At 40.0% G+C, this 13,191-nt stretch overlaps 1 protein-coding gene across 1 annotated transcript; it reads left to right on the forward strand.

Moving 5' to 3' along the window:
* Positions 1-3,045: 3,045 nt before the first annotated feature.
* LOC145500086 (uncharacterized) lies at positions 3,046-11,143 on the forward strand. Its single transcript, XM_081479576.1, has 8 exons — positions 3,046-3,662; positions 4,370-4,744; positions 6,513-6,745; positions 7,010-7,172; positions 7,816-7,911; positions 8,276-8,700; positions 10,448-10,540; positions 10,869-11,143. The coding sequence occupies exons 1-8, from the start codon at positions 3,392-3,394 to the stop codon at positions 10,980-10,982; spliced, it is 1,770 nt and encodes a 589-aa protein (XP_081335702.1). The 5' UTR covers positions 3,046-3,391; the 3' UTR covers positions 10,983-11,143.
* The last annotated feature ends 2,048 nt before the right edge of the window (positions 11,144-13,191 follow it).

A 13,191-nucleotide genomic window follows, 5' to 3' on the forward strand; every position in this document is an offset into this window, starting at 1 on the left:
TGGGATTTTCAACAGTACATGGTTTGAAGTCTTTGAACCCAGGAGAGTCCGTTAATTCGTCTGATTGCTAACAAGTGATCGGCTTAGATGAGGTTCGTACTGAGATAAACTCGGCTGTTTTGGTTATTAGTGGCGTTTCACCGCTGGGACAAGCTGGGCGGAAATCTTTAGCAGCGTCAAGTGCTTCTCAGCGGCTTACGGCGATAAAATCAAATGGAAATTAATACTCGTGCCGAGATAGTGAGTCTTAAAAATCAACGGATGTCATTCATAGAGGGGGTTGAATAGGTTTTGGGATCGACGGATTTGGCCTTAAAAAGCGCACAAGTTGTGGATTTTTGCGGTAAATCAAGCGAATTCGCGGATTTTGAAAACACATTGGATCGTGGATCAGCTGTGAATTTTGGCGGGGATCCCACATTGTGCCTGCCTTGATGTTCGGATGTTGGGGCCTAAACAAAATTTGGATCACAGATATTGCTTCAGCCTTGGTCGGTATGTTAATGAGTTCATCCAAATTATTTCTTTTTTTCAAACGAAGCTCATTTAAACTCAGGTGTGAGACTGTTATTGGAATTGTACTGTGTTAGAGTCATCAAGCTGGTTGCCTTTTTCACTGTTTGTACGAAATTAACAATGGTATTCACATTTCAGGACCAGTTTACCTTTGAACTTTTACACTTATGCTTCCGGATGTGGTTGTGGTTTCGGATCTGAACAAGAATATTGGCGGATCAACGGATTTGGAGAAAAAAAAAAAAGACACGAATCGGCGGATTTCCATACCCCTATTCACCCCCCTCTTCATAAACAGAGGTCGGCAATATTCCTATAATGTGAGCAATGACATGCGCAGCAGAAATGATTGATGTAACTTTTTATGTTCTTCGCTACAGTAGCGAATCATTTTTGAGTCCTTTCGATTTTAAAATTTCTTTCTTCTCCTGACCTTGTGGGGACCTTATGGTTAGCCCGCTCGTCTTCGGATTGAGTGGTCCGAGTCCGAGTCTTAGCTAGGGTCACTGTGCTGTGAAAATGGGCACTGGACACTTAACTCTCATACTTCCTCTCTCAACCCGGGTGTATAAATTGGTCACGACGCGAATTTAATGCTGGGGGCTAATCCTGCGATGGACTAGCATCCCAACCAGGGGGGAGTAGAAATTCTGCTTGTCGCTTCATGATACAGAAACCAGGATAAGCTGCGGCCTGGCGGATCACTTGGCTCGTATATATGCACACTTTTCCTACCTACTCCTGACCACGTGGAATTTTTGCTTGTTAAAAGTTAAAGATCTAAATTAACTGACTTTTATAATTTGCCAGCGCCTCTTTCGCTACGTTTTAAAATTGATTTCTGTTGATTCACAAAGCAATCGATCAGAGCTCTGCGGCTTCATATAATTTCCGTAACCGCAGCCTAGAAGGTGCTTCAATAAGTCCGCCCTTTGTGTGTTCAATAGTTTTAACCATTTCTCTCATATTCCTCCCACAACTGGCATTTTTCTCGGCGGTTTCAGTTACTCACAATTTACTCTCAAAGTATTTAAACTAATCAAGCTATTAAGCTTTCTTTTCTTGTTGTTTTCTTATTACTTAGAATTACCATGCTCTTTACAAAACTTTATATAGCTAATCTGTCATCCATGGGTCTTGTTTCCTTAGAAAGAGATGATATTTTCTCTCACACCTGCGAGTAAAACTTTGAAATCAAAGCAAATTGAGAATTAAAGTTCGTTAGGGAATAAATATTTTCAATGATACACGAAAGCATTACTGTTAGTAAGTTTATTGTGTTTCTCGGTTGCATCAATCCCAATGAATTTGAAAAACACAACCTGAAATGACCAGAAATTAATTATAAAGCCGTTGGTAAATTTACGTTAGTAGATTTGCTTAAAAAAAGGTATATTTTTAAACCATGACGAAAGAAGAGAAAGTAATATCCAGAAATCGATGAAGCGATGGACCGTTCTACCTAAAGCAGTTGACAGACCAGTATAAAAATAGATCCGCAATGTGTACTGGGGTCTTATGCTTAGTTTTATTCCTTTCGGTTGGAATGCTGTTTTCAAATGTCAGAACCTGGGAGTTGAATTGCTACAAGCGAGAAGGTAGACATAACAAGTCGTTACAATTTTTAAGTGGGAAATGTATGGCAGAATGCTCTTTACTTACTTACTTTATCCTCTAATAATAATTATCTATTTAGCTCTTAGTCCTAATGGTACATAACACAACAACAGTCTCTCAATTTAGCCCTGTTTTGTGCAATGTCCCCAAAGGCGGTCCAGACGTTGAATACGATTAATACGTGACATTATGCTGTTGGCGATTGCGTTACAATTTTAGCCGTTTATAAGACAATGTATGAGAATGCTTCGAAAATTACTTTAAATGCTACGTGTAGAAAATAATTTGAATAAAATGGCTTACCTTGTGTTTGCATTGCGTTATTTTGATGTCTCTGGGTTCCTGGAGATGGTTTAGAGCCATTTAGGCGAGTTTCACTTTCTGGCGGTTTGCTTCCCCTAAAGAGAAACGAAAGGCGGGCGACCCACTAGCCCGACGGCCCGCACTCAAAGCTCCGTTAATTCCACAAAAATGGTCTAATCTCGTCAAAATTGTCTCATGGCAGCCGTCGACAACTCTTCTTCCCATTCGCTTTCTCCCAAGGTTCCAAAGTTTATCTTAACCGCCCGAGAATCGCTGGTTTTCAAGCTCTTGCTTTCCATTTCTGTCCCGTCTCGATCCGTAACGGATTATCTTGGGCACAGAATTTGAATTTTTAGCTTAACGACCTCGCCATCGTGACAAAGTCGCCTCCAACCGTCGAGAGGCACGGGGCATTGGTCAGTTACTCGTTACCATCTCTCGCTGCAGTTAACAGTGCTTTTAGGCGCTAAATTCAGCTGAACATTGTTTGCTCCTTGTATTTTTGCAGTTAGCAGTGCTTTTAGGCGCTAATTTCAGTTAACACCACGGCACGGTGCAATTTGCATGATCAAAAAATACCCCGTGCCTCTCAACGGTTGGAGGCGACTTTGTCACGATGGCGAGGTCGTTAAGCTAAAAATTCAAAGAGAGATTCTGAAGGCTACCAAAGGTTTGTTAGTGAGGGCTTTTATTTTGGTTTTGGACAAAATTTCTTGTGGTTTTGCGGTTTTCGGTGATTTTTTGCACAGTTTTTCAGTTTCTAATAGGCCCCTAATCTAATTGTTTTAGTACTCACTACTAGCTGTTCAAAACGTTATCTAATTTCTCTTCACGGACATGCCAAGAAATGGCTGTCATTTTGTTAACAAGGGCACACTGTCAGGCTACTACAAATTTGACCGATCATGCATGTATATAGTACTCATCAGTTATTTCTTTCAATTAACATTTAGGAATGTATTTGTGCACACCAAATGATGTGACAATCAGAGTGGGTGAGAAACTTCAACTAAACTGTACTCTTGTCAGCGTTGTGAATTCATCTAAAGTTGAGTTTCCTTGGTATCATGGCACCCAAAGGTTGATTAAACTCACCAGGCCCTTAAACAATAAAACAATCCAGCTACTGATCAATAATGTCAGTTGGAGTGACAATGGAACTTATGTGTGTAGAGAAAATACCAGCAACAGAGTTCAACCCGCAACTGTCACCGTGAGAGTAGGCGGTAAGTTCAGATCAGTGCAGTGTTTGCTGTCATTTATTATACATGTTGCTAGCAGCAGTCTGTACTTTGAATAGTTGAGTAGGGTGTTTGCCTTTGTTTCATAACTTGGATGATACTGCACATACATTTGAGTATACATGTATATACCTACATATGTTCACTTTAGTTTATGTTTGTAGCCTTAATAGACTGAGAGAATGGAGAAGTTGTGTCATTGTTAGTTAGGTGTGGATAAATCGCAGCGGCAATTTTCCTTTTTTTCTCAATAAATGTTTTTTTTTATATAATATAATTTATCTTATTTTTTAAATGAACACTCAAGCCAGACTTTTAATATAATTAAGACGTGAAAAGCGATAGTATACTTAGAGACGCGAAAAAGAGAGGGAAAAAGCATTTATATATGAACAAAAGAAGGCTCATTTTAATTTTTTTTAACAAATTGGTGTTGAACTGCAATTTTTTTTAGCTCTGCACCTTCAAAATTACCCAAGTCAGTGTTAAATATTAAATGTTTCTTGTAAAATCTCAACTGGCAATAAGTTAAATTCTTTCACCTGGTGTCATTAACTCACCAATGGCTCTGCTGGCTGGTAGCTTTAACTCTGTGCACTGATACATGTATTAACTAATGTTTAAATATCTCGACCAATTTGTAAAGTGAATGAAATATTGAAATAATATATTTGGTGTTGTCTTACATGTAGATCTTCCTGGTCCACCCCAAGATGTATGGATCAACAATGTTGAGTTGAAAACTTACGTTCACTGGAAAGCTCCCTTCTACCAGGGTGGATTACAGCTCAGTTATGCTGTCAAAGCAAGATGCAAGAATGCATCCACTCCACTTCACAACTGTACCTTGAAGGATTCTGTAACGCTCTGTGAAGGCATACGTCCCCAACAGGGATCAGAGTCAGGTCGATTCGTGTATAAAATCTGGCCAATTCTTCATCAATTTTATCCGCACACCTTTATTCCAGTACCCTATATTGCCTTTGTTGAAGCCAGCAATGTTCTTGGGTCAAGAATGAGTAGTCCAGTTGAATTTACCTACAATGTCCTGAACAACATAGTTTATAGTAAGTGTCTATCAGTGACAGGCTATTGAATGAGGCTCAATCTAGAGTAGGTTAAACTCAAGACAATGCTGGTCAGCTGTCTCCTTCACTAATGTGGGGTGAACTCAGGACTTTTACAGGGCTCAGTTTACAGCTCTCCCTATGAGGTCATTTTGCTTGTGCTGGTCGCTCTTTGCTTACGGTCTTGGTAAAGTATTTGGCTCCACCCATCCCTGCTTTCCCTCTAGGTAAGTATAAATTAGGCACAGTGGGACTGTGCTAGGTTATTGTAAGTTGCTCACAATATTGTCATGGCTACCTCGCACAGTTAACCTGGTTCCCACTGAACTTTCAGGCACCTTCCAACACTCAGCTATTAGAGATGTGTTACTTAAAACCAGTTTAATATGTAAGTCAGTCTCTGATTTACCTGTTGGGCAGGTAACTTTTTATTTGCCCAGGTAAGTCAGCTGCCAACTACAGGTGTAAGTAAAGAAAAGTAAATTAAGACTTATGCAGGGTTGCTTGTCCGAAGGTGAGCTGGAGTTCTTGGGACGTTTATTCCTAGCGCTGTCATGTGGGTTTTCGAATGATGGGGAGATTATTTTAGCTTTCCTGTGAACTTATGAACTCACAAAAAACAATTTGTATATTGTGATTTCATAAGATCACATGAAAGTTATTACTGACCTTGCTCCCAGTGAATATATATACAGAGTGTCAGAATGGAAAAATACTTGATGGATCTCACTGATAGTATACCATGATCTCGAGGCAAACGTTTTTGCCTCTGATTAATCCAAGCATGCAATCACCATGCGATAAGAATGAGTTTTATAATCGTAGGTCAATGCGTGTAGAGGGTGCAGTGCTTGTCAAGGGTGATTGAGGTGATTCCTTAGTATTGTATTGCGAATCCCTACTGCGCATGATTTTCGCGTCATTAGGGCTCGCACATGAGCGTGTGCTTGTGTAAAATGTAAGAGATTTCCCTCAAACTAAGCTCGATAGTGAAATAAATGCTCCTTTTCTTTTATTTTTATTTCATAATTTCAATGAGAACAATATCCTCAATAACTGAGAAAAAAATTAGCTAAAATCTACGACTACTTTGTTGGCAAATGAAATAAATACTACAGAGGGAGACACAACAGGCTTCAACAGCTCATGTCCAAATTAGGTTTCCTTTAAAAGATAAAAAATGCTGGGTATTTGAAGACATTTTTTTCTGGGACGTAGATGAATAAACAATCAAAGAAAGTCAAACTCTGTGTGATATAACACGCTGCATTGAAAAATAATCAAGTTTATTTGTTGCGCACGGAAACTACCAAAAGTCACCTAAATAACCGTATTTGTCAGCATTGTGGCGTGAAAACAAGCACGGTGACCCCCTCTTTTTACTACGTTTTTAATATCTTTTTGTCCTGTAACAACAGCATACCAAGTTTCATCAGAAATCTATGGCGGGTTCTTTTACTAGGGAATCACCTTAAGTAACTTGTGTTTACAGGGGTGTCATCAGAGTTTTGAAGTGAACTTCTTTATAAGAAAACTTTCTTCTAGATGGTCAAACAAGGTGGGAAAACTCATCCTCACAGCCGGTCAATTTGCCTGGTGCTCAACCCTGAATGGAACCCCTATATACAGCAGCCCTTTGCACAGCAGCCCTTTGCACACATTGCAGGTGCATGAATATAATACTGTCTTCTGTGTTCTGTGAAATGATGACTCAAAAAGAAATTAAATTAAACCAACTCCTAATATTCAGCCTGTTTTTCTCACTTAGCAACCCCACAACCTGCAGTTTTTCTTGCTGCCAAAGAAGTGACACCACCCGGTACTGTGAAAGTCTCATGGGAAGATGCCAGACGAGGCCGACTCATAGAGGTGGAGTATACTATTCTGTACCATAAAGATGGTGACAACCACAATAAGGTAAAAACTTTATTAGTAGATGTATGTACTTACAGCTTGGAATTTGTTTCACACAATACAATGTTTATGGTGTGCACTATTTACTGACGGAGTGCTGGGTAATGTGATTCATCTAAATCCATTAGATCATGATTATTCACCTATTATATTAATTATGAGTGCACGCACATTTTGATAATTTGCTGCAGTCAATCACTATGAAGTTATTTACTCAGTCTAATAATAAATCAACAGATAAGACAACCCAATCGATTTCCTAGCCGTACATGACTACTTAAGTTATTAGTGACTTAAACATCCTAATAAAGTGTTATTTTTATGTCTGTGACTACTGTGGTGCTGTTGTAGAGCTTGACTAAGAGAGCGCCAGAAACGAATGCTCTAATACATGACCTGGTTGGGTTCTCCTTCTACCATTTCTACTTACTGGTACGGTATGCAGAGAAAAACACAAACACATATGGTATCTACAGTGAGGTGACACAACGTACAGTGAGAACAGATGTCTCAGGTAAGCTACACTGTACTAAAAGTTGTGACCATGAGGTTCCAAATAACTGAAAATCTCCTTTGGTGATGTTAGATTGGAGTATTTGGTTGTACTGTGAAGTTAACTTGAGTTTGCAAATAAGACCCTATCTCTTTATTTCAAAAGATTCTTGATAATGTTATAGTCTAGCCTTGCATTTTTGGTGTGGAATCAACTGAAACAAAATTTGGCCAAATTCAGGACAGTGACTCAATATTTCAGGATATCAGGTCAGTGGACATGGCTTCCAATTGTCTAACTGTGAATTTGGGTACGGTAAGCTTGAATAGTGCTGTGATTAGCCTGTATTTGGCTAGCTCTTAATGGAACACGATGTGTACACATAGTGGACATTTCGTGAAAAGTGCGTAGGTCTGCCATCTCTGTTTGTTGCAATCTCTTGAGAAAAACATTGAATTGTCAGCTGACAGTTGAGTTTATGTAATCACGTCAAGATCTCTTATATTAGTCTCCCTTTTCTGAGAAAGATTTGTTAGAAGTGGTGTGTCCACTGTACTGTATGGGCCACGCCCTACAATCTTCAGTGCTAAGCGTGACCTACAGTGTAGGATGAATTTCACAGATAGTTTCACAGGTAATTCTTTTTGTTGAACATTTTTTCTAGCACCAAGGGATCCTCCACTAATTACGAACTGTAGTCACTGGATTAATGTTAGCAGTGATCGTGGATTGATGATCAACTGGACTGTATGTGATCTTTGTCAATGACAAGTAAAGCCGGTACTTATTAATGAAGTCCAGCTGACTCAAGTGACAGTGACTGTAGCATGAAGTGGCTAAGAGTGTTCCTACTCTCCCTCCCCCCCTCGCTTTCCTGGGTGAGATACTCGTCCATTGCAAAATTCTGCCAAGCTATCCCAACAATTTGGTGATACCCATTGATACACCTGGGTGGAGAGAGACACTGTCAGAGTAAACTGTCTTGCTCAAGAACACAATGCAACGTCCCCGGCCAGAGATCGAACCTGGACCTCTTAATCCGGAGACAAGCGCACTCAGTTTCTAACAACGAGGCCACCGCACCTTCCACTGGCCTTGGTGTAGGGCGTGGGTATAATGGCTGATATTCAATGGCTGCATGCTGAGGCAATCAAAGATCTGGGAATACATTATCCAATGCTTCAGTTTCTTAACAGTACACAAGATACTGATTATGTGCTGGTCACATTATATGCCGGTCACATATTTCAGTGGTCCCATGAAGAGTACACTGATTTTGTACCGCTGTTCAAAAAGCTTAGGAAATGTAACACTGAATGACACGTCTGCTCGCATTGCAGTCATGACTGCCGTGAAACTGTCTGACTCTTGCCATGTATGGATGAAACTGTGCAATGAACCAGGATTGTGTAGCTCTATCAGCAACATGTGCCTCGCTCCTAGCATTCTTAAAGGTGCATACAGACACGTTCTGTCGGAGCTTCAGGGTTTCATTAGGGATGACGCGCCAGGCATATTGGCGGGCCGTGAGGCTAATTTTGTCCGTCAGGTTTGAACATCTGGAAGAAAGATTTTCCTACAAAAAAAATTCAGTTCAAAGAGTTTTGCCCGCCTGTGAAAACCAATTGTCCTTCTGCTGAAAACGTTCATGAAACCCCTAGAGCTTACAACTGTAGTCACAGTCTACAGATGTTCATTGTAGGAGAGAAAACAGTTTATTTTTTGAAGAACGAGAGCTTGTTGTTCAATGCCCTATACTCTTCTCACGTGTTGATTTCATTTCAAAGATGGTCAACGGCAAGCTCTTTATGACGATTTCGAGAATCGGACGCAGTCTGTTTTGTCCCATTATATTTAAAACCAAATACCAAGGAAAACGTACAGTAATCTTCAAGTGCGTTCAAAGTGCTTTAGTCATAAGATGTTTGGACTTGCATTGGTCGGAGAATCTTTCGATGTAAAGGAGCGCATGAGGGGATGTCGAAGAAAGTAAAATTTGGACGGGACCAATTCGGCTCGCTGATTGACTGCGGATCCACTCGGCTATTGCCTCGTGGATCCACAGCTAGTTTGACAATGTTATGACGAAATTCATGATCAATAACAGGACAGACACATGAAAAACTGACGTCAATTTGTTAAGCATGTTATGGCATATGATATGGCATAGTATCGTATATCTCCTATATGCTTGTTGTTACTTCCTTTAGGTAACTCATCCTCAGGTCCCACAAATTCAAAGAACAGTGTCTCCTGGTAGTTACCGGTCCCGAGAAGCTTTTTTTTTTTTGTTTGCCGAGTTTACAATACATTCAAGATCGAGATATTACTAGTTTTGAAACAATAAACATACCAGGAAACGAAACAAAATGGACTGATTTTTGAGCGAAGTCCCACACTACTATTCCTTAGATGTAGATCTTAAAGTATAGTTCCGGGTACGTGAAGTTACCGGGGACGGATTGACTGCGGCGAAAAATAGAGGCCCAGGAACTATGCATGTCACAGCTCACTACGATTGAAGCCTGGGAATAAGTTTACAATAGAAAGATTGGCCACATTAGAAGCGGAAAAACATACTGCGCAGCTTTCTGCGCATCCCTAGCCCTACTTGCAGGCTCAGGTAATAATACAGGCTGCAATGGTAGAAAGAACAGCGGACTGCTAATAAGGTACGCGAGGATGTCGTTCGGTTGATTTATTTATAATTGGGCACAAGTTTTATTCCGCATTTCACTGTTGAGAAAAGAAGTCTCCCTCTCCCTGCTGAGAGGCTCTCTTGCTTATATATTCACTGGTTTGCTTGAATGGAGCCAATATGTAGAGAGTGTTTGTGGCAAAAATGTGTATTCGCACCGAAATTTCGTGTATGTCGTGGAGAAATAAAGGGTTCGGAATGATTATCCAGGAAAACAATACATCAGCTTTCCATTAGTGACGTTAAAATGTTGCTTCTCACCAGGAAAACTGGGAAAGCAGATAAAGTTCTTAACTCGATCTTTTGGTTCAAAAGATCAACGAAATCCCGCCATTTTTTTTTTTTTTTTTCAAACTTGGAGCCTAGCACACAGCCAAAACTCGCGCATGCTTATTGCGCTTTCTTGCTCTGAATTTGCCACACATCTTGCTGCTAGTCACTCAGCCCATGCCACTTCAAGCTTCAGGGATTGCTAGCATTTTAGCGCGGGAAAAACTGATCTCGGTCTGTTTCAAATTCAGAAGCAGTTGAACGATCTCTGCGTTATACCAGGATAGTATGGTAATTTGCTCATCGGAATCAACATTTGTCTTAACAGTTCGGTAATTTACCAGTGTTTTTTTTTTTTTTTCCATTTTCTTTCAGGAGGCGCGAGAACGGAACATCGGGACCTCCCTTAAGAGATTTGCTGGTAAGGCCCAAGTACAATCAATCTGAGTTCACTCTGCAAAATCTTTCATCAAGAGATGAGGTTTACTTAGGTTTTCACTTTCGGGCAAATCAAACATGATTTCTCGAGGAAGATGAAAAAAAATGATACGAGGGGACTTGAAAAAAGGTATGAATCAGGTTTGGAATCCAGCAATAGTTTCTTGAAAGAGCGATTGTTTGCGGCTGACGGGTAAAATTCGTGACAAGTCTTGTTTCTGGACTCTGACACATCGCGTACTTTGGTTTGTTTTTTCTTCTCTTAGTTTTTCTCGCCCTATTTCTCAGACCCTTTCTGTCTCCTTTGGCAGGTTATGCCCCCGGTAATCCATGGTTATGACGAGATTGAAGAACCATTGGTGAATAACAACTGTTACGATGTAATCACCGTGCAGTCACATGCTGGATGTGAAAGGACCCTATGAAAGAGCCGTACACAATTGCAATAAGGTCCTCAGCAAGGCAGCTGTATTCAGGAGTGTACTACTCATACGGCCCTTGGGAAAAAAGGGCTCTTATGCTGTAATGTTCCTTGTCCGCAAAAGTTCTTGGAAAAGTCCCCGACAAGAGAGGCGTTTGAGCTGTTTGGGGTCGTGTTGCGAGCCAAGCCCTCCGCAAGTCGATATTTTACATCAGCTTGGCGCCATAAGACTTCCCTAGGCTTGGGGTGTGATGTAGGTCAAAAACCGGAGTCTCCGACCCCGAAACGCTGTTTTCTCCCGATGCAGATAAGATCAAACATCTATATATATGCACTGAAAGAAATTAGTAAACACAAGAGGGGATAAAGAATAAAGAGTTAATCCACGTATAGGCTTTACTTTTAAGGTTTATCCCTGTCAAGTTATTACTAGATATAGTACCCAGTTCTTTGGCGGATAATGTTGCCACGCGTGTGCGTGGATGTTTTCGTGGCTCTTTCTAAACTCTTCCGGGAATCTGGGATGTGATATGAAAATAACTTGAGGGGGATTACCTTGGGAGTAAGGTCCATATCGAGGAAAAACTCCATCTCTTACCCTTCAAAAGTTCACGCTCTCTTGGTAAAAGAAAGTATCTAACAGCAACCGTCGCAGTATAGTTTATTTTAAACGGATTGGATTGTACACTACTGCAGGTGAAGGTAACATTAAGTTTCTCTCAGCTCATTTCTCTTAGCTCTTTATTCGCTGACAAATTAAAATCATTTTCATGTGAAAGATTTCACATGTTCTTGGTAGTCCCGAGTTCAAATTCTTGGCTACTCCTCTCAATAGCCTGCTGGTTTGGTTCCTGCCGGTTGGCAGTCTTATGTTCAATTGCATTTTTTCCCTCGGTTTGACTGACATGCCTGATCACAACTATGACAAATCTGCTTGGTTCTCACCACTAAGCGCGAGCTGCTTCGCTGTCCAAAGACAAAGTGTCCAATAACAGTATCCAGTAACACGGCGTCTATTTATACAATTGTTACTGATCTAGCTATCTGATTGGCTAATTTGCCGTTGTCGATAAGAGCCCAGACAACGTTGCTCGTGTCAATGTGTCACGCAATGCCTTTTTCAGTTCGCGCTCTGAAAAAAAAGCATTTTCTTTGACCTTGATATTGTGATAAAAAGCAAATCGAAATGTGGTTAAGCGTGGTCTGCACTCTTATCGACAAAGATACGCGTCATCACAGTGGTCAAAATTTGTTGTGGACTCACTCGGCTGTGCCTCATGAGTCCACAACATTTTGACCACTGTGATGACGCATATCGCTGTCAATAAGAGTACAGATCACGCTAAACCACATTCGATTTGCTAAAACAAGGTTGCCGAGTGTTTTATTTGGTTCAACCTTGTTTTTGAGCATTCATCTATATCCCAAAACCATTCACCCGTGAATTTTGTTATTGAGATGACAATCACTCGTATAGCCACAGACCGAATTGGACTCCACTCAGTCTATTACCAGTACTAATCAAAAAATCTGACAGAGGTCGACGTGCTTAACTGACAGTTAAATCAGGTACCTAAAAATAATCGAAATGAGTGTATCTTTAATTTGTTTTAATTACTACATTTGATGATGTTACTTTTTTAGCAAGTAATTTTTGGTCACACCTTGTATGGCAGTTTACGATCAATTTACGATAGCTCACAGATAGACCTCTGAGTTTTTGCTAGTCGGTCCTTTTTTTCCAGATGAAGAAATATCCTCTTAAGAGAAAAATACCCCTTACGATTTATTTGTTTGTGTCCTCGATTATCACTGTACTCTTTTTCCTAGTTCGTAGACTTCAGTAATAAAATTTAAGAGTGATTCACAAAAGTGCTGTGGTATAATTATCACTTTCCATTCTTTTTTTAAAACATCGAACATTCCTATATCGAGGTTAATTTATTGCAATCTTAAATGATTTATCTAAGTACTTTGTTCGTTGCAAGCAATAGTTCAGGGTTACCGATATGAAAATTTGCTTTCACGTGTTAAGACATGGCTGGCACAACACTTTTTTGTATATGAGAAAACTTTTTATCGGTGCAGAGAGTTGATGTGAATTTCTTACGCAAACGTTTTTTATAACTGAGTGGATAAACATCGACAAGAAGTCAAATTTAAAAAAAGCAATATATTTAGAATAAAGATATATTTTTATAGTATACAATAAA

Source organism: Orbicella franksi, chromosome 10 (assembly GCF_964199315.1).
Source record: "Orbicella franksi chromosome 10, jaOrbFran1.1, whole genome shotgun sequence".
NCBI classification, from domain to species: domain Eukaryota; kingdom Metazoa; phylum Cnidaria; class Anthozoa; order Scleractinia; family Merulinidae; genus Orbicella; species Orbicella franksi.

Coding starts and splice junctions, on each gene's coding strand:
- LOC145500086 (XM_081479576.1), top strand. CDS start 3,392: ATGTATTTGTGCACACCAAATGATGTGACAATCAGAGTGGGTGAGAAA. Junction 4,745..6,512: donor CCTGAACAACATAGTTTATA/GTAAGTGTCTAT, acceptor TTTCTCACTTAG/CAACCCCACAACCTGCAGTT. Junction 8,701..10,447: donor AGGCTAATTTTGTCCGTCAG/GTTTGAACATCT, acceptor TTGTCTTAACAG/TTCGGTAATTTACCAGTGTT.